Source organism: Nelusetta ayraudi, unplaced genomic scaffold (assembly GCF_046127955.1).
Source record: "Nelusetta ayraudi isolate G7.1 ecotype Tasmania unplaced genomic scaffold, CSIRO-AGI_Nayr_v1 ptg000048l, whole genome shotgun sequence".
Taxonomy (NCBI): domain Eukaryota; kingdom Metazoa; phylum Chordata; class Actinopteri; order Tetraodontiformes; family Monacanthidae; genus Nelusetta; species Nelusetta ayraudi.
The window spans coordinates 17,330,919-17,351,877 of record NW_027466098.1 but is presented as its reverse complement, the minus strand read 5'-3'; the positions used below and the strand labels follow the sequence as shown (position 1 = coordinate 17,351,877).

The window sequence follows — 20,959 nt, the reverse complement described above, 5'->3', positions numbered from 1 at the left end:
TTTGCAGCCAAAACTGGTTTTGATTCTTCTGATTGTGCAGAAGTCGGGAGTGAAGTCCCTGCTTGTATCACGGACACGCCTGCAAGAACGAGATTAAAGTTCCGTCCTATTCTGAGCAGAGAAGTGATTCGATGACTCGATCAAAGGAAGAAAATTAAGCTTTGTGCGTTCAAGATTCAAATCTTTGGCCCATGTCGGTGTGCAGCCTGTAATTGTGGCTGCGGATTTGGCTTGATTGTCCGGTGACGTCAGTGAAATTGGAGCTTTAACAGAGATTTATTTTTCCAAGAATTTGCCGCCAAATGGAGTTTGACGCCACATAAAACATGCGCTTACTGTAACCCCGAACCGACCGCCGCGTTCACCCATTTATCATTTTGATTACTGCGCTTTTGTTGCTCAGTCGAGGTGGAAGACACGTTAGTGTCAGGGTTGTTTTTCATCAGTTTATTTTGTTTTTGACCAGTTTTCGTTAGGGGGGAGCTTGTCATGCACGATTATGTCCAGAGCGAGTGATAATCGTCTGCCAAGACTGGACACTGCTGCTTGGATCACTTTAATTAAAGTGGCTGGGCGGAAACCAAATTATCTACGAATCACAGCCCCTTACAGCAGGGAGGTCCAGCAGAGAAACAATGTTGTTTTTTAGCGACCAGCAAAAAAAAAAATGGGGACCTCGAAGGAAGAGGATTATTGCCACAAAAAGAGAAAAAAAAAATTAAGATTAAGATTTTTTTTTCAAGTTTCCAATTTGATTTGAAATTTTGAGATTAAAGTTGACGTTTCGAGAATAAAGTTGACATAAAGACAGAATTTCGTGAAATAAAATTGAAATTTTGCAATTTATGTCGACGTGTCGAGAATAAAGTCAAAAGCCTCTGCGCGCAAGTCGAGTGGAGTGCTTCCGTTGTCGCCAGTTTCCTAATTACTGTGGGTGAACTTTGCGGGATACTCCTGTTTTCAGCAGTTTACCTTTAACTGGGTAACTAAAAACTGCGTTAATCCACCATCCAGCCAGTCTACTCGCCAATTTCCACTTTTTTTTTTAACGGCGACTTTACTCACGGAATTCCCACTTTAGTCACAAAGTTTTGTCCTTTTTATGTTGACTTTATTCACGAAATTTCAACTTGAAACTCGAACTGAAAACTTAAAATATTTATAATATTTCTTTCTCTTCTTGTGGCCCTAATCCTCTTGTGTAGACCTCAGACTGTGACAAAGGCCAGTGGGATCTGTGCTGTTTCATTTATGTGTAGCCTTGGGAGTGCTTTACTATCAGAGCGGAAGCTCGCTGTCCTCATTATAATTGTATCCACTGAAGATGAGGTCACTTTAGCCGTTGGACCGTCACAGTACAAATAAATGGAAGCATAAAAGCCACCGGGTGCTTCTATAAAAAAAATAAAAAAAATAAATAAAGGCCGGAATGATGGCCTGCGGTGTTTACATGTGCGTCAATATTTGTCCGACTTTCTTTAATGTCCCGTTCTGGGATGAAAGCGCGGTGGTATTTTCAAAGTTCTCGCCCTCTATGCGTTTCCTCTTGATTCTGCCCAAAGAAACAACTCGAGTGAGCGCGCGTGACCAATCACGCTGCGGACAGGCTGAAGGCTGCTGGGGTTATCGCAGCACGAAGACGAGGAGGGGAAACTGCGTGTTGGGAGAAAAGGCGCGGCAGAGAAACGGGGTCAGCAGCTCCAGTTTTTTTGTTTTTTTTGTTTTTCTTTTTACGTAACGCTCGTCCTCACAGGCAGGCCGAGTGCGTGCAGCAGGAGGTTGGGCTCCCACTCATCTGTGTCAGCGAACACATGAGTGCACAACCACCACCACCACCGCCGCCGTGACCAGAAACGGGGGCATCCCTAAAAGAAGAGGGCCGCTCGCTCGCGTGCGCCGCTGACGACTTAATCTGCCGCCCCATCTGGAGACGCTCCCTCGGGTGGAGGAGGAGCTTCTCGGAGCAGAGCGTCCGGCAGCCTGGAGGCCAGCAGATAGACGGAGCCCATCTTTCCCAGCCAGTGGTGTCTTTAGTTTGCTGTTGTCACGACGCTCATTCCACTTTTCCCTCGTGTGTTCTGAAAGGAGTCGACTTCCTCTGTCAGACTCATGGCTCGATCCAAAGTGTCTTTTTCTCTGCAGAAACAACCAGACTGGGTGTCGGTGGCTCCTCTAGAGTATTTTCTCCTTACTAATGTTACATAAGACTTTTTACATCTTCTACAAAAGTCCCAAGTAGCGCTTAACAGAGGGGCGGAGGGTTCCTTTGAGGGAAAATTACAAAATTAAAATGAGATTAAAGGAATCATCGCAATTCAATTTTCCCATTAAAGCCAAAGGACATCATGATCCATCGCTTCGTTGTCATTGCGCACGGACTATAAAGTCCCATGTATTTGAACGATGTCTCATGTTTTTCAGGGCACTGTGAATCGTACCAGCGGCCGAGGAAAGACACTTTCAGCCTCAATCGCAATGCCTAGAAAATAATTCCGTTCTCAAAGGTAAAATTTGAATCATGTTTGATCATTTAATGTTAAATTTGTAGAGTTTTTTTTTTTACCTTTCAGATTTTTAAAATCCTTTTCTTTTGTTCCTCTTCAGCCCTCTGAATCATGGGAAATGTGGAGAGCCACAGCGGGGACCATGCCCTCTACGACACGGAGCGCGGCTACCTGTCGCGAAAGCACATGTCCCGATCGCTGCGCATCTCCAGCAAGCAGTCCAGGCGCTACCGGCACGCCTCGTCGGGCAAGATGGAGCACAGGAACTCGGAGACGAGCACGCGCTCCAGCAGCACTCCTAGCATCCCGCAGTCGCTGGCCGACAACGGCCTGGAGCCCTTCAACGAGACCAACGCGCTGCCGGACTTCGGCAGCCCCATCTGGGTGGACCGCGTGGCCATGAACCTGCGGCCCATGTCCTTCCACGTGGACCTGGCCAATCCCGCCGGCGTGCACATCACCCTGCCGGGCCTGACGGCCGAGGAGGCTCAGGACGAGGACTTGTACGCGGGCGAGGTGACGCTGCTGCAGCAGAGCCAGGACGGCTCCAAGGAGACGGTGGCCTTCAAGAAGAAGAGGTCCAAGTCGGCCGACACCTGGCGGGACGACAGCCTGGAGTTCTCCATGTCGGACCTCAGCCAGGAGCACCTGACCAGCACGGAGGAGATCGTGGACGCGGCCAACGAGGGCGACTTCGCCGACCGCAAGGGCCGCCTGCAGTCCAGCCCGGCCGACTCGGCCGACAGGGTGAACTCGCTGGACGCGCTGTACAGCAGGAAGGAGGACGGCCGGCGCTACGCCAAGTGGCACGGCGGCGGCGGCGGCGGCGGCGGCGGCGGCGGCGGCGGCCGAGAGGGAGCAGAGGACGGCAAGATGCTCTCCTCCCCGTCCGAGGATGACGGCGGCGGCTGCGGCGGAGGCAACTACGGAGCCTACACCCTCCCCTGCAGGCGCTCCCACTGCCTGTCGGAAGGCCTCGGCAGCCACCAGGCCGCCCTGTGCGCCAGCATGCAGGGGCGGCGGGCACAGACCACACAGGTGAGACGCAGATTAGAAATGAAGAAAGAAGCCCATTGAGCCTGACAGAGAGTGCATGCATGAATATGCAGGGTCCCCACGGTGGTGGAAAACCCGGAAAAGGCATGAAATTTGCCAATGCCATTTCTTTAATGTCTGGAATTTTGTTAAATCGCTGAAAGTTTTTCCAAAACTTTTATTGATTTTGCAACATTCTTTGACCGAGCCCGTTGACAACTGGCAGAATTGGTTTATGCGCTGCCCCCCATGTCATGTCTCGAGGTCATTCAAGGTCACGGAAAAGTCATGTCAAAGTTCGGGCATTTTGTCAGTGAAAATGAGTAGGAACCCTGAATATGGAGTTTAAGAAGCAGCCCTTTGTGATGTCACAGAGGGGCCTCTCTCCCAGGCTGCTAATCTAACGCTACCTTCCATTTCAAACATGCTGAAGGTCCAACAGAGCACCAGTTTTAGCTGAGAGCTTGAACCAAGTGTTTCTACAGCAGGCTGTAAACAGGGGGCTAAATGTAGAGTTTTTTTTTTTTCCAATCTGCAGAGTTTATCAGATAATTATCAGCGGTGTCCATGATGTAAATGGAAGATCTTTGCACCTCTCCTGAATGTTCGAAACAGAACTGCGCGAGCTTTCACCCTTTAGTGTCGCACAAAGTATGAAAATCTGTGCAGAATCTTAATTCAGTGTGTTGGCAGCACGGATGAGACGTCCCTCCTCCCCCTCCATTCCTGCCCTCCTCACCCCCTCACCCTCCTCTCCCCCTCCTTCCTATTGTCTCCGAGCATTTCCACTGCCGCATTCACGACGCACAATCCGCAAACTGCAACAGACTTGAGCCCCCTAACCCCTCGCAGCACTTGTTTTTCCCCGGGCCGCGGCAGCAGGAGGGTCGGGGGAGGGGGGCAGAGGGGTGTGGGTGGGGGGGTCGAAGTCACTCCCCGCTTCAAACACTCATTTTTTCTTTTTGTTATGATAATGAGGGGAGGCCCGTGCAGGAGTGTAACAGTAAGGGAGGGAGGGGGGGGAGAGCGAGAAAACCATGTGCATAGCAGGCCCTGTCACTGCAGGGCACCGTCGGCCTCACTGAAAAGAGTTCTGGAGCGCATGATTGGGTCATGTGACCAGATGGGGATACCAAACTCTGTGTAACCTCCCTTCATCTCCCGGGAGCCCTTGGGCCACGCGGGGAGGAGAGGGCAGAGCCGGCGGTGCCGCAGGACGGGCAGGATGTCCTCTGAGCAGCAGCAGCAGCAGCAGCAGCAGCAGTAGCAGCAGCAGCAGCAGCAGGCGACACTTTACCTCCAGTAGCTCATTTCAAGTTTTTTCAACTCGGGAATTTTGCCGGCTTTTGTGGTTGCACTTTCCAGCAAAGTGCACTTTGTCTGGGTTTCTCCCACCTCAGTGTGATGAAGGCGGTGCGGGCGCCATGCCGTCGTCTCACCTGTCTTGTGCTTCCGCCGCGTCGCAGGACGTCACAGCCGGCGAGGGCAGCGAGTACGACGACAGCGGCATCGACGGCGTGGCGGCGGACGCCGAGCACCAGTCCCGCCGCTACAAGACCATGTCGGCCTCCTTCTCCGTGAGCTCGGTGGCCGGCAGGAGCATGTTCGCCGGCAGCGACAGCGGCAGCAGTGCCGGAGGAGGAGGGGGAGGAGGAGGAGGAGGAGGAGGAGGAGGAGGAAGCAGCGACGGCGTGCAAGGCGTGTACGAGAACTTCCGCCAGGAGCTGGAGATGAGCTCCTGCCAGACGGAGAGCCTGGAGGAGGCGGGCTCGGCCCTGAGCGACGAGCACAGCACCATGAGCTCCGCCTACCAGTCGGACCCGCTGCTGGGCGCCGTCCAGGGGACGGTGCGCAAGGCGGGCCGGCTGGCCGTCAAGAACTTCCTGGTGCACAAGAAGAGCAAGAAGGTGGAGTCGGCCGCCAGGCGCAAGTGGAAGAGCTACTGGGTCTCCCTGAAAGGTGGGTGCGGGTCTGGGGTCACGGTCACGGTCAAGGTCAAGGCCGGTCACATTTCAGGTGCAGGGAAAACAGCGTCATGTTCTTCATCTCATCAGTTGTAAAAAATTCATCACTCCTTAACTTTACAAATTAAAAGCCTCTCCATGTATTTTTACACCGTACATAGTCAATACATTGTGTACACAATATATGACGATGCGTTCGCATCAGTAGAAGCACGTGTGGTGTTGACAGAACCGTGCTGAATCACTGGAAGATAGAAGTCGTCGCTGTGCAGCTCCCAAACCTGAACTGCATTGTGGGAGATGCAGTCCGAGCACCGCAGGCTTTAATTCTGAGACAGTCGTGCACCTGCTGAGCTCGGCACACGCCGTCTAATCAGCGAGGCCACCGGCGCCTCGGTGATCTTGACATTTCTGTCACTTCTAACCGAGCTGCAATGCAATTCTTGACGTCGGCCACTGGAGAGCAGAGTTACTTAAGGAAAAGTCTCCCGCTAAAAGACTCCCGAGTCCCGAGCGTTTCTCATTTCCTCTTACACTTCTGGAACGGGCCGTGCCCGAGCTGTCGAGTAAGAAAGTGTTTTTTTTTTTCTCTCTCTCTTTCCTCCCAAGGTTGCACTTTGTTCTTCTATGAGACGGACGGCCGTTCGGGAATCGACAACAACAGCACTCCAAAGCACGCGATCTGGGTGGAGAGCAGCATTGTTCAGGCTGTTCCAGAGCATCCCAAGAAGGACTTTGTGTTCTGTCTCAGCAACTCCCTGGGAGACGCTTTTCTCTTTCAAGTAAGAAAAGAACAAAAAAAAAAAAAAAGGTCAAATGTCATCTGGCCTCTGAATGAGTTTCCTGTCACGCTCCCTTTTATTTCCATTCCAATAAGTCCGTCCACGGACAGACACACAGAAACTTGTTGCTTGACCATTGACCCTTCGCCGTCCCCCGTCTGTCCGTCCCCTTGCAGACCTGCAGCCAGACGGAGCTGGAGAACTGGATCACGGCCATCCACTCGGCGTGCGCCGCCGCCGTGGCCCGGCAGCACCACAGGGAGGACACGGTGCGCCTCGTCCGGGCCGAGACCAAGAAGCTGGAGCAGAAGATCGACATGGACGAGAAGATGAAGAAGATGGGGGACATGCAGCTGTCGTCCGTCACCGACGCCAAGAAGAGGAAGACGATCCTGGATCAGGTATGTCTCATTTTATTTAGTTATTTATTTATTTATGTAGTTATTTTTTTACACCTGAGTGTAAACTAAGCTATGAAAGAGGATCAGGGCCTCAAGAAGTCTTCTCTTAAGTTTTCATTTTGAGTTTTAAGTTGAAATTCCGTGAAAAAGCGGACGTAAAAAAGACAACATTTTGTGAATAAAGGCGAAATTTCGTGAATAAAGTTGACGTTAAAAAAACTTGCGCGCAGAGCCTTTCAACTTTATTCTTGACTTACTTCACATTGACATTAGACATTAATTGCAAAATTTCAATTTTATCCTCGACATTTCGACTTAAATCTCAATATTTCAACCTTATTCTGGAATTGGAAACTTGAAAAAAAAAAAAAAAAAGGTTCTATCTTAATTTTTTTCTCTCTCTCTTGTGTCCCTAATGCTCTTCCGTACAAAGCAGAAAAAGAGTTGGCCTGAGTGTCCGCAATGTTTTTTTTTTTACTCAGAATGGGTAAAAATGTCTTTTTTTTTTCTTTTGGTGGTTCATAGTTCTAGACTTGACGCTACTATACAGACCACAAAAAACAGAACACGTGTAATGGGACAAATTATTCTGCAGTTAATCGTAAAGAATCTCAAAGTGCATCAAGTCAGAAGTGCAGCCCAACTAATTGACTCGTTTGAAGGGATCGAGGCTGACGAGCCGTTCGCCGTGGATGAAATGTCACAGTCAAAACCTTTTGTCTTGATTTAATAAAGCAGAAAAAAATCTCCCCCGAGTTATTTCATCAACACAAGGGCTCTCCTCATCAGCCTCCCGCTGCTGCTCTTTCTGAACGACAGAACGGTTTACCCTCAAAGGGTAAACGAGGAACTTTGCCCCGACAATCAAGCCGTGGCGGCGTGGAGGTGTTCTCCGTCTCCACTCAGCCACAGCCACGGGGTTTTTCTGTCATTTTCTATTTTTGTTTCTGTTTATTCTTCACCGTCATGCAGTGTTTGATTTGCGGAGCGAATACGTTGAAAAAGATGTGCAAGAACGAACAAAAAAAAAACACAGTGCAAAACGTCACAAAGACAACATCTTAGACACTGCCTTCAAGAGTCAGAGTGTAGCAGAGAAAAAGGGAGACGGATGCAGATTGTGGAAAGCCAGAGAATCATCATCACTGCGTGGCTAAAGTGCACGCTAAACAAAAGTGCATGTGCAGAGTTGTCGCCCGCACCGCAAGCTAAGCGAGGGCCGAGAGGTTCTTCAAAAGTTCACTCATTTGGAAGCGGCATTTTTTTTTTTGCCAGGTTCAAACGTGTGTTAATCTCATTATTTACAGTTGCTGTATTTCTGGCGGAGCAGCACTTAAATCACATGTGACAGTAACTGTTGCTGTTTCTTGGGACCCTGTTCTGCAGCTGACACGTCCTCTGTGCCACCCTGCCCACTTCCAGATCACAAGTCCGCAGGTCTCCCCTCCTCAGAGCGTCGCCGCTTTAAATGGGCTTTGTTGGCTCCGTCGGACAGCCCCGGCTTGGATCGGTTCGGTTTGGCAGTGTCAGGTTCCGCATTGTGCACAGCTGAATGGATCGCGGCCCGCTCCTTAGAAAGCTGAAGCGCTCCCACCCTCTGTCTGCCAGTGGAATGCGGAGTATTGTTTCTCTGCCGTCTCTGGGCTACTTGGCACCGGCACAGCACCCCTCTTCCAAACACCAGTTCAGGACCGTGACTGGGAAGGGGGCCGGCCCAGCGAGTAACCACAATGTCCTGCTCCAGTGCCGCAGGAAAACAACAAAGTTAACAGCGGCCACTAAAGTGGCAATCGCAGCTTCCGCGGAGCAGAGAAGAGAAGATGTTCCTGTTTCGGGTTTTGATGATCAGCTGAGCGGATCGGCCGCTGTCTCCCCTCTCTCACCCTGCAGATCTTCCTGTGGGAGCAGAACCTGGAGCAGTTTCACATGGATCTATTCCGCTTCAGGTGCTACCTGGCCAGCCTGCAGGGAGGAGAGCTGCCCAACCCCAAGCGCCTCCTGGCCGTCGCCTCTCGGCCCACCAAGCTGGCGATGGGCCGGCTGGGCATCTTCTCCGTGTCTTCCTTCCACGCTCTGGTAAACGGCCTCGCTCCACTCTGATGTTACGTTGTTGCTTTGCACGCACAGCTTCTGAACTTGGAAAATGTCGCCTCCCCAAACTCACTCTTCCATCTTGCCAAGCTCCGACCGGAAGCGTTTTCAGTTGTTTTCAGGATTTGCTCATCGACCTCCTCCTTTAAAGCCACAGATGAAGATGAGGGTAAACAGGAAGTTGCTGTGGGCCTAGCTGGCTAAAGAGCCTTAGCTACTGGGCTAATTAAGCGCTATCAAATGTGATTTGCCTGCTTTAATGTGTTACACAGTTTGTCCAAGCAGCTTACAAGTACCGGCTATTATTTCAGCTCTAGATGTGATTTAAAGCCAAAGCATTCAGAAACAGTTGGGTCTGCTGTGCCAAGTTTAAATTTACATTTTTGCAAACCAGATGGTCTGGAAGTATTATCGGAAAAACAACACCTCCCCTGCTGCTTAGAGGCACAAATTGCATCTTTTAGTTGATGATGCTGAGCTTGTACACCTAAACTATATTTATGTGACAAATAAAACTGTGCACATGATGTTTTTCCCCTGCAAGGGCTGATGGTCCTGTTTGCTAAAATGAAAAAATAAAATAAAAAGAAGAACATGTTCTCTACTTCCCAACTGAATTCTATTCTGGAGCCTGGGTCTCGTACAAGGCACTCATTGAGCTTTCAGCCTCTCAGCGCTGGGGTTACGTGCACCACAGCTAAAAGCACTACTGGCACAGATAAAAAAAAAAAACAACAAAAAAACATCTGTTGGATTTTTTTTTTTTTCCCTCGACACAGTCGGATCAGTGAGATACTGCTTGTTCTCGAACCACCAACGCAGCGCTGCTGTGGCTCAGATGGATGTTGCAGCCGCTGGATGGAGCAGCCAGTCGGGCCTCGTAGTGGCCCAGCCTGCTCGCCCAGGCTGCTGCTTCACAGGGTGACTCACGTCATCGGGGGGTTAAACTGACCGCTGTCCTTGTGCTCGATCAGGTGGCGGCCCGGACGGAGATGGGGGTGAGGCGACGGGCGCAGGCCATGTCTCGATCCTGCAGCAAGCGCAAGAGCAGATTCTCCTCCCTGTGGGGCCTGGACACTACCTCAAAGAAAAAGACAAAGGCTCACCCCAGTATCAACCAGGTCCGAGAGCGCCTTCCACTTTCAAAGTGACCCTCAAAACTGCTTAGCTGAACATCCCCCCCCACCCCCCTCACTGGTCAGGCTTTGACTGTGTACGATTTGTGGCCGCTGGGCTTTTCTGTCTGTCCCAGCAGGTCTTTGCTGATGGCGAAGAACCGGCGAAAAGGCCCTTAAATGGCATATTTGCTGACGCTGCCAAGGAATCCGCTGTAAGTACGGACGTTTCGCTCCTGGCGTGAATTTGATTCATTCGGGGGTTGCGGTGGTGGAGAGTTGAGTGGGGAACTGCGCAGATGTCGGTGGGCTGTTTGAGTGCAGCAGATGGAAAGCCAGAGGTGATGACAGCTACCCGCTCAAGCACACTGGATGGAGGGCTTTTTTTTCTCTATTCCTCTTCGTTCCATTTACAGCAGGCGCGGGCAAACTACGGCCCGTTAAACTTTCTAATCTGGCCTGCTGAACCTGTAGAAATGACAGTATAATGTTTGTAATTAAGTCGTAAAATAGCTGTATTTCATCCATTTTGTCAGTGTTCTAAGAGTTATTTGAATAAAGAGCTAAATACCGTGGGGCTTCAACGACATGTTTTGTTGGAACTTCACTTTTGTTCGGTTTAAACTGGCGTTAAAGCAACGTGTTTTCTACATATCCCATGATAAATCGTTGCACGATTGAATCCATCCGTGTTTTCTTTCTCTCAGAAAAGCGAGGACGGAACGGTGAAAAGCCTCCCGCGGCCGAGCACGGACAGCGACATGTGGGTCCCCGACCACCTCACCCCGTCCTGGGTGTGTCTGCCAAACGACCAGCCGGTGCTGACCATCATCAAACCGGGCGAGTCGGTGCTGTGCGTTCTGGAGAGCATTTGCAAGGTACCGTCTTGAAATTCAAGCTGAGAGCCGACGCACAGTTCAGAATGTTTGGACAATGATGGAAAAATACATGAAATGAAAATTCTCGCTAGAAAACAAAGCCGGGAATAAAAGTATTTTGTTATTCGCCATTCGATGGCACCGACATCTGCTCTGGTCATGCAGGCCCACCAGCTGGACCCCACCAAGCACTACCTGCGGCTGAAGTTCCTCATCGAAAACCAAGTGCAATTCTACATTCCCAAACCAGAGGAGGACGTGTGTGACCTGGTGCGTAAAGTGCAAAAAGAAAAATGGTTCTGCTGCTCCTCTTTTCTCAAGGCAGAAAATGTAATATGACCACACTCGATATCCAGGTGCCTTCTTTTGATTTTGCAAAAAAAAAAACAGCCCAGAGCTGAAATCGGACTCATTGCAAAGCCTTATGGAACAATAGTAACTCCTGTATCTGCATCATATAATACGCACGTACCATTTTGGTCCAAAGACAGCTTTTGTCTCAGAGTGCAGAAAATGATCCGGGCGCCTCCCTTGCTGTCACCAACCCCCTCATCAGGATCTAAATGTGGACGGGTCGTCCATTATTGATATAATTACTTGATATTGTTCTCCACAGCTTTACAAAGAAATTGAGCTCTGCTCCAAAATCACAAAAGTAATCCAGTTCGACAGAGACGAGTCCTGCATGATCGGTTACGGTAGGAACTTTTTTTTTCTTCCTGATTTTCTTTTTTTTTTAAATTTCATCTCATTGCTTACAATGGTGCTTTTGTTGGGGGGGATTAAACGGCCTTGAGGGATATTTTTTTCATCGTACAATAGTATCAACAAAGCAAACACCTGTTTTTTTTTTTTTCCCTTTTCCTTCCAATTCTCCTTTCAACTGTTGAAATCCCTGCGGTGTATTTTTAAACAAGTTCTCCTTTTGGTGCCTCTCATCCTCCTCCAGGTTTCTCCATTTCCGTGGTGGAGGAGGACGGCGTTCAGCAGCTCTACATCACGGACGTGAAGGCGGGAGGTTTAGCCTTCGCCAAAGGTTGGTTGCCCCCTGTTCTGGCACTTCAGCACATAAACAGTGGTGGTCAAAAACGACTACAGCACTTGACCGATGTGAACAAATGGAGCATTTATTTGTTTGAATTTTGCCCCCAGTTGCTACTGTCATTGTTGCTCTTAAGTATGTGATAATTATATGTGGCATTACGATTTTCCGTATCTGTAGTGACACAGTTGTGTCGTCCATGATTACACCAAGACATTTGGCCATTCTGTGAAGGAACAGAGGGAAGGAAAATGAGCTGAATCTCCTTATGATGGCGCTAAAGTCTGTTTTTTTGGCACATAATGAGTAAGAAATAATGACCTGTCGGTGTTTTACTTCCTTTTATGGATATTTTCACAGCCAATTCAGCTAAAACAACTGGAACCTCTCAAACCCACCAGCAGGTCTGCTCTCCCTTTTCTTTTGGAGAGGCTCCAGTGCATGTTTATGATCCGTCGCCTGCGGAAGGTTTCGGGCTGAGACTTTGGTTTCTCTCCCCGTGTTAATTACTATAATCCCATCCACACTTCCCCCCCGCCGGCCGGCCTCCCTCGCTTTCACCGCTGCTGTGAAGCTGCCTCGCAGCGAACGTCGGCTCACCGCAGGATTCGCTGGACTCCAAAGTCGAGGCAGCGGGGGCGGGGAGCTGATAGTGACACTGAAAGATGAAATTCTCTCCCCCGTTGTTACCTTCACTGTGCACCGTTTCCACAAGACAAGCGCTGCAGCGATTGACTGTCCTCTGCAGGTCTCAACGCCGGCGATGAAATCCTCCAGCTCAACGGGAAGGACTCTCACAGCCTCAACTTCTCCGACATGAAGGCTGCGTTCTCCCAGGCCTCGCTGGCCCTGACGGTCAACACGCTGCCCGCGGTGGAGCGCCGCCAGCTGTGCTACCTGCCGCCGCGGCGCTCCGACGCCGAGGGAGACCTTTACACCGACATCTTCTCCCAGAGCCAAGGTGAAAAAGTCTCATCTCGTCCTGATACACAAATTAACCCATAACAAAATAGGAAAGAAACTCGGTTTTGGGTATATAAGTTGACGGAGACACTGTTCTAACCCTTATGGGAAGCCACGAGTAAAGGTGAGGCACATTAACTGGTCCAATTAGCGGTGAACAATCTACTTTAAAAGGTTAATTAGCAGGAATCATCATCATCACAGTCGGGAGGGTAGCAGCCTCTCAGCAGCGGCTGGATCAGTTAGACTGGGTCTGACTTGAATCTTAATAAGAGGGGAAAATAAAGAAATTCTTCAAGCTTCTTGGTATTTTGCACCTTGCGAGCCGAGATGTAAGCGGCCGTGTTGTCTTCCTGCAGAGGAGATCCTGGACGACGGGGTGGGGCTTCTGCTGGAGAGCTTGGGGGACAGTCCGGACGACGACCTGGAGATGTTCTGCGACGCCGACGAGTGCAGGAAGGTGAGGCTGCTCGTCTTCGTGTCTGCGCTGCGGTGGAAAGTTAATAACAGCTTGCTGTGCCGCTGTTAGCGCTGTTAGCGGGAGACTGTCAGTAAGTGGCTCGTGTTTATTGACATTATCCACAAACCAACCTGGTGTTGCTCCGGGCAAATAAGAAGCAGGAGTCACGACACAAGGCTCTTTGAAATGTTATTAAAGGGTGACTTTTTTTTTCGGGACTGAGCCCCAGCGATAGCACCAGTTCTGGAACAGAGCAGGTCATCGCAGGGCGAAAGACCCGCTTATAATTACTGTTTCTTATTATTATTATTGATAAAATCTCATTTAACCCCTGAACCTAAACCAAAATCAACAAATTTCACATGCAGAACAGAACTGGTGAAAAATTGTCAGATTATGAAGAGAAAAAGGCAAAAAATTTGCCTCTCTAGCGCGTTTCCATTTGGAAGGTCGCAGAGACATGGGACAAAAATCCATGAGTTCGTCTCATCAGGACGTACATTTCATACGTTCAAATTTTTTCTGCTCAACAAACAGGAAGTGAATTATTTCCATTTTTCTTTTCAAGAGAACCGTAAATGTTACACACTTGAAATTCTTTAGTTGGAATTCCACCTCACTCAAACGGAGTGAACAGTCACTATTGAATGCTCACACTGTGAGGCTGGAGGTGAGGTGAAGTGTGTGCCGTGTGATGGACGTGTCTCGGTGCTGAGCTCGCATTCTAATTAGTCGTCAGCGGTGATTAGGGTCCCACAATGAAGGGATGTGTTTTGTTTTGCGGGAAGAAAGGATGAATATTCAATCGTAAATAACAAGAGAAATCCCAGAGCTCACGTTTGCCTGATAAGCAAATGAAGGAAACAAAAGTTCAGACTTCGCCGCCGGAAGCGCTAACGAATTCTTCTCAGTGCGGAAAATCTCCTTGAGCACTGATTAAAGTCCCGCCGTCTTATCATTTTATGCAACCAGCTGTCGTTCACTCCAACAGATCTGCCTCATGAAAAGCTTTCTGATCAAAGCAGGTTTTGATTGCATTATTTTTTTTTTTAAAGACTCCCCCCTGTTGCCCTTCAAACTGCGATGTGATCCCATTAAACCTTTTTTTTTTTTTTTTTTTTAAAGATATCTATTCACTTCTTGATGAGGAGCAATTAATCGAATACTTCAGCAATCCTTGCTAATTGCCTTTTAATAATGAATCTATTCACTATAATGAGTTCTAAAGCAAATAGGTCTTTGGATTTGCAACGCTGTCAAATTTTGGGAAAGGCGATCCATCATGGTTAATAGCTCTTGACTTTAATTCTGTTGTTTTAAATGGAGACCGCCCCCCCCCCCCCCCGCTGTCTTAAATGAAGAAGTGAAAAGTCAAATGTTTTTTTTTTTTTGTCGCTCCTTGATTGACCTTCGTATCCCTTTGACAACCCACAGACTTAACAAGACATCTATTTTTGCTCTGACTCTTATAGTTAAGCCCCCCCACCCCCCATCCAGAAATGTTGCTCTTTCTCTGTAATGTTACCTGTAACTGCTCGGTGTCGTCACAGCTTCAGGAGTGAATGATCTTTCTTTTGCTGTTCAAAGATAGCTCAGCGCTGAGTCACTCAGTCACTTCACTCAGGGACAAAAACAGCTCATTACATTACAACTTGTACCTTTTCAAACTTCCGCTCCACCTCTTCAGTTTTTTTTAATGTTCCCGGTTTTTTGACGGCGGACTTGAGTTCCTTGAGTGTCGTGAGCGTCGCTGCATCCACAGAGGAGGCGGCGATTCCCTCCGCTGGCCGGAAGCAGCACAGACGAACATGCGGACTTTGCTTTTCTCAGCAACAAGGGCAACTGTAGCCGCTGCTGTTTGCTGCCTTTCACCTCTTCAGATTTGTGTCCTTTGGTAAGATGTTGTGAAACTTGCTATTTTAAAAAAAATACAACAAGACTCAGATGTTACATAAGCTTCACTGTCTGGTTAAAAAAAAAAAAAAAAAGGCTTGGGGAAGTTTGTAAAAGCCATTTTTGAATTGATTTGGCACATTTTCTTTGGTGAACGGACTCACCCAACACTTTTGATTTCATTCTTCTTCTTTTTTTTTTTTTAGATAGTTGAGCTTCACATCTGTGTCACACACGCACCCTTTACTTCCTCTCCTTGAACTCCTCCACCCTTCACACGGTGCGTCCAGCCCTGCTCCTCTGCAGCCCTGCAGAGGAGACACCCCCGTCTCCCCTCCTGCGCCGCCGCCGCCGCCGCCGCCTCCCCGATCTGGAGGATTATCGCTCACTTTCGGCGGCGGCGGCGCTGCCAGATCTTCACACTCACACTGTGTGCCTGACTTCTCCCCAGCCTTTGGATAGTAGGAGAGAGAAAAGGGAAAACTGCAGAATTTCAGTGACATAACGAGCCGACTCGGAAGGCGAAGGGAAAAGGGGGGAGTTGGTGGGGTGGGTGGTGGTAGGGGTGGTCGGGGTGTCGGTGGTGGAGGGGGGGGGGGGGGTCGGAAGACTGTACGCGCTGGTGGGCGGAGAGGAGGCGGCTGTGCAGCTCCAGTCAGCCTCCATCACGAGCGCCTTCTCCGCTTTAAAAAACAGCCGAGTCAAGAAGTACTGAGGGATGTGAGAGGAGCGGCGTAGGCTTTGCTCCCTCCCGAAACTCCCCGTGGCTTTTATTTTTTATTATTTTTATTAGATTTTTTTGCAACTTTAACTGCTCGTCCAGCAGCACCTGGCTATGTCAGTCCTGAAGTGGAGCAAGCAGCGCAAGCGCTCCTCAGACTCCATCTATGACGTGCACCATCTGGTGAGATTTTGCTCTTTATAATGTTTCTTTTTATTCAAATTCATTTATTGCCCGTGTACCTGTGCAGCTGCAGAGCAAAGCGACGCACGGCCGGCCGTCCGCTGTCGTCCTGTTGCAGCCATAGTTTGTTTTTTTTTTCCCCCCCTCTCTGCTTGCTCCTTCCCTGCTGCTGTTTTGCTTCGCACCTTCTTCTGCCAGAGACATAAGGAAGCTGTGAGTCACCGTTGCGTCGCAGAGTGGCTCCATCATCACAAGAGGGCTCCACAGGCACAAGAAGAGATGCCAAAATATCAGAGAGCGTGTGTGGGATGCGGATGCGTGTCCGGACAAATTAGACTTGAGACGAATGTTGGCGATGCAGCCGGACGGACGAGACGAGTCGAGTCGCTGCAGCGAGCTCTGAGTTTGTGCAGAGTTTTTTTTTTCCCTCTCTCTCTCTCTCTCTCTCGCTCTCTGCACCTCAGGCTGTGATCTCGGGATTATCTCAGTTTCAGAACGTCTGCAGTCTGCAGCCGTCTCACTCTCTCTCTCTCTCGACTTCACCGTCAGTGCTCTCTGATGCTTTGCCGCTGCTTTTAATCTATATTTCATTTGCCGGGAGGGACCCGCGGATCCCCCCGCCGCCTCACGGTTTAATCTGTGACACCCTCTATTGTCCGCGTCTTGTCCTTTTCATGTGATATTCATGCGGGAGATGGAAGTCCCTTCTCCCCCACCCCCTCGTCTTGTCAAGCATCTGAAGCCGCCTCGGCGGTAATTAGCCGACGCTGTGACTGTGAGGACCGTGACTTGACAGTGGCTGTCCTGTGAGGCCCCTTCAAAGTGGAAACGCTCAGCTGAGTAATTGGGCAGCAAAGAACCAGTTTAAATCTTATCAGATTTTGCTCTTGTTTATGGATGCAGACACCGGCGATTATCGGTATACTGACGCCTTTTTTTGTTTTTCAAGTTCCAGACATTTAAGTTGGTATCACAAAATTTTTTTTGAGCAATCACTTTGAAGAAGATGCCTTTTGTTTTTCACCATCAATTCTAAAGCTTTTGGCTACAACAACAACAATCTGTTTACTGGTGTGAATGGCATTTGTGAAACACGGTGGCACCTCCCTCAACGCATCTGTTGATCTTGGATAATTATATATTTATATATATATATATATTTTTTTTTTACCTCCTAGACGGCACAAGCGCCTCACACGCAGGATGCGTTTGTCAGATTAGATAACGGCGCTGATCGCTGCTGTCGTCTGCCGAGCTGATGAAGAACCCCTGCGGCCGTCACTCATTCCGCCTCGGTTCTGTCTCCTCTGTTTCCCTCTCGACTGATCATCACGATTATGCAAATTATTTCCTTGTTTTATTTTCACTTTTGCTCTGATGGTGCCAACTAGAAAGGTTCCTGAAGGATAATGATCCATTCCCTGCAGCTTTGTGGAGGCAGGAGTTTTTTTCCTCCCTTCAAGCACCTTGTAGTTGTATCAGGATCTGATCATGGAAAAAGTACAACCCCCCCCCCCAAAAAAAAAGAAAAACCAAAACTAAACCTTGAACTACCAACTACAGACATCTTGGCTTTATTTAAGGCCCCGCTGGCATCATTTCCTGCTTTCCTGCTTCCTGATCTGCGGGTAAAACCACTGTCTTATTCTCAGTTCATGTTAAGCTGCCAAGTGGTGTTGTCACTACATGATGCCACTCTGAAGGAAATTTGAGTTCTGGATTCTTTTACTTTTTGGATGCTGTCCTCCAGCCTGTTTTTTTTTCCTCCAGATTGTGTGAGTACCACTGTCAAAAAGTAGAAGTTAACAATCCACGCGTGCAAGCGGCGGCGTGGCCTGTTACAGAAGAGAGTGGCGGTGTTAGTCCAGCCACGTAGGCCGTTGTTAAGTGGCTTCTATTTTAGTCCAAAATGATAGCCTAATGCACATCAAGGTCGGTCTCCATGGCAACACACACTTATGGACAGTCGGGAGTTGTGTGTATGTGTGTATATTTTGATTCCTGTGAAAGAGACGAATCGTGACAGTGGTGGAAAGAGAGAAAACACGCAGGGGAGAAGGAGGATGTGAGTGAGTGAGTGAGTGAGTGAGAGGGAGGGAGGGAGGTGGAGAGTCATTGTTATAACAGCCTGAAAATAGACCAAATTAGTGCAAATTAATTTTTTTTTTTTGATTTTTTTTGATTTTTTCTTAGAGCCGCCTCTGTGCCTCAGTGGCAGCCTCACTCTTGCACAGTCATGAATGTGGCCACTCAGTAGGTAGAAAGTAACACCTGCAGGCTGATCGATAGGCGGACCTTTTCCTTCGCAGCGTGCCGCCGTCCACAGTTGCACATTTTTATGCAATTTTTTTGTCCCCCCCCCCCTCTCTCCCTCTCACTTCTTACAGAGCACGGAGCAAGTCGCCGCCTTCTGTCGCAGCCTCCATGAGATGAATCCCTCCGAGTGCGTGTCCTCGTCCCCCAGCCCGGATTCGCCCTTCCCGCCGCCCGCCACCCTGCGGCAGCTCTCCGATGCCGACAAGCTGCGCAAAGTCGTCTGCGAACTCGTGGAGACGGAACGCACCTACGTCAAGGTCAGTGTCGCGCCTCTCGCCCTCCGTGCGGCCAGATGGTCTTTTGCAGAGCCGCCGCGGCTTCTGTCAGCCTCCGAACAATACCTACGTTCCACGTGACCGATCCATATTTATGCCCGTGTCCTGGGAGGTGGGGGACGCACGCACGCACGCAGCTGTGTCCCTGCCTGGATATTGTCCGATCTTTCTCTCTCTCCATTATAATGGTAGCGAAATAAGTAGGTTAGAGAGGGTATATAACAGGATAATGTCGGAGCTGTCTAAAATGTGATTCCTCATGAGCGGGGAACACATCTGCTTAGTGCAGAAACCACGCTGTGTCTGATTGGTGGAGCAACAGATCAGCCGTCCAGGGGGACACTTGTTTTTTCACCATGCAAAATTGGACTGGATCCCTCTTTTCACTGGATCCCTCTTCTCGTTTAGCACCGAAGAATTCAGAGTTATTAGTAAAAAAAAAGACTTTATTTGTATAACACCTTTCATACAAGGTTTGCAGTTCAAAGTGCTTTATATAAAATCCTCAAATACAGGAAACAAAATAATCACAGCAAAATAGTCTAAAATAGTCCAAGATAAAATTGATTGTGAAAGTCATTGACAGTAAGTGCATTGATATCAGCAGGCTGAAACTCTCTGTATCTATGCTGATGATACTTTACTTAACTCCAATCAACCTAAATACAATCAAGCTGAGATCTTTAATTGATCGTAAAGGTTCTCGAGGTGAGCTGCGGCCTCTCATTCTATGCCTGTACATTCCCCCAGTGACTTGTCTCACCTTGTAACACAAGTGACTTCTCCCCTTTCAGGATCTCAACTGCCTCATTGGTCGATATTTGACGCCGCTGCAGAAAGAGACCTTCCTTACTCAGGATGAGGTATGTCACAAATGTATTCTGTATTGTTTTAAATGCTAAAAGTGTAGTAATATATATATATATATATATATATATATATATATATATATATATATATATAAAAAAACCCATCCCAAAACAAAACACAAGTGGGTTACATAAGCGAGTGGAGTGTAGCTGTGAACGAGGTAGATGATGTGGGAGTTGCGGGAGAGCAGATTCTCACCTAGTTTCATGCTTAATTGTACAAAATGTGTGTCATTGAAATTTAAAAAAAAAACCAAAACAACAACACAACTATGTAAAACACAGGCAATGATATTAACACTGCTCTAATGTGTCTTCCCCCGCTCTGAAGCTGGACGTACTGTTTGGGAACCTGACAGAAATGGTGGAGTTCCAGGTTGAATTTCTCAAGACTCTGGAAGACGGCACGAGACTGGTGCCAGATTTAGAGAAGCTGGAGCGCGTGGATCAGTTTAAGGTATCCTCAGAAATAAACACCCTGGATGTGCGATCGAGCTTCCAAACACCCAGTCCGGTCGCTACCGGTTTGGTAACTCAAATCTCGTTTCCACAGAAAATCCTCTTCTCGCTGGGCGGCTCCTTCCTCTACTATGCAGACCGTTTTAAAATCTACAGCGCTTTCTGCGCCAGTCACACCAAAGTCCCCAAGGTCCTCGTAAAGGGTGAGTACATGTGCTCCCAGGCCGACATTCCTCCTTTTGCCCCAATGGGAGAGCTTGGGTTTGGACATCAGTCATTTGGCGTATTATGCAAGTGGTCATAAATCTGCGCTGCAGAGCCGTCAGCAAGACATTCGTCCATCTGACCTCTGCGTATTTGCAGGGCAAAACAGCTGTAGACCATGTTTTAATGGCTTTGTTTGTACTGAAATGACCCAAACTTAGCTATTTAAGAGGCGTTCTAAGCTTGGGTTGGTGTTGCTGTGATATAACAGCATAGCCATTGTGTAACAGGTTTAAAAGCTCTGTGTTGAAGAAAATACATTGGGTGATGAATGAGGTGGTGGCAGTTAATTATACAGAGGACGAAGCCACTAAAACTTGGCCAGTGTTGCAAGTCACAATATCAGCCTTGTTTTATCTACGGCCGCCTGGGTATCGGTCTAACCTTGCACAGCAGCTCCACTGCTAAAATTAAAACACTTGTCGGCGTTTCAGTTTTTGGTTGGCCTCAAGATCACATTGGAGTCTGTTGCCATGTGAGAAAAACAGGGAGCAACTGCTTCACGCTGCCGTAAGAAGCACCAGAAGAACAGCAACAAAAATAAAACAGGAAGCGACTGCTAGCCTAGCTAATGCTAAAGACTAGTGCAGCTGTGGCAGTGGTGTCGTTCATCAGAAAGAGGCACAAATACAATTTTTACTGTTACCCATTGACACCAATAAAGATGTTTATGCATGGACTAGCGTTTGCTAGCAGCAGTAAAACACATAGTGGTTAGCTAGCGCTGTAGCTAGCTCTGCTCGC

General features: G+C 48.6%; 1 protein-coding gene across 6 annotated transcripts in view; it reads left to right on the top strand.

Moving 5' to 3' along the window:
• LOC142895598 (rho guanine nucleotide exchange factor TIAM1-like) overlaps nt 1–20,959 on the top strand; it is a 42,029-nt gene that overhangs the window by 16,735 nt on the left and 4,335 nt on the right. For 5 of the 6 annotated variants that reach the window (XM_076036781.1, XM_076036785.1, XM_076036780.1 and 2 more), the window contains exons 2-19: nt 2,422–2,504; nt 2,605–3,542; nt 5,006–5,498; nt 6,113–6,285; nt 6,462–6,686; nt 8,577–8,762; nt 9,752–9,898; nt 10,033–10,107; nt 10,600–10,770; nt 10,936–11,040; nt 11,387–11,468; nt 11,720–11,806; nt 12,561–12,773; nt 13,135–13,235; nt 18,420–18,605; nt 19,418–19,486; nt 19,824–19,949; nt 20,046–20,154. In XM_076036781.1, the coding sequence (XP_075892896.1) occupies nt 2,616–3,542; nt 5,006–5,498; nt 6,113–6,285; nt 6,462–6,686; nt 8,577–8,762; nt 9,752–9,898; nt 10,033–10,107; nt 10,600–10,770; nt 10,936–11,040; nt 11,387–11,468; nt 11,720–11,806; nt 12,561–12,773; nt 13,135–13,235; nt 18,420–18,605; nt 19,418–19,486; nt 19,824–19,949; nt 20,046–20,154 (3,475 nt within the window). In that variant the 5' untranslated portion in view covers nt 2,422–2,504; nt 2,605–2,615. Of the gene's footprint in view, nt 1–1,587; nt 1,691–2,421; nt 2,505–2,604; nt 3,543–5,005; nt 5,499–6,112; nt 6,286–6,461; nt 6,687–8,576; nt 8,763–9,751; nt 9,899–10,032; nt 10,108–10,599; nt 10,771–10,935; nt 11,041–11,386; nt 11,469–11,719; nt 11,807–12,560; nt 12,774–13,134; nt 13,236–18,419; nt 18,606–19,417; nt 19,487–19,823; nt 19,950–20,045; nt 20,155–20,959 lie in introns of those variants that run through there. The other variant, XM_076036783.1, reaches the window with a different exon arrangement.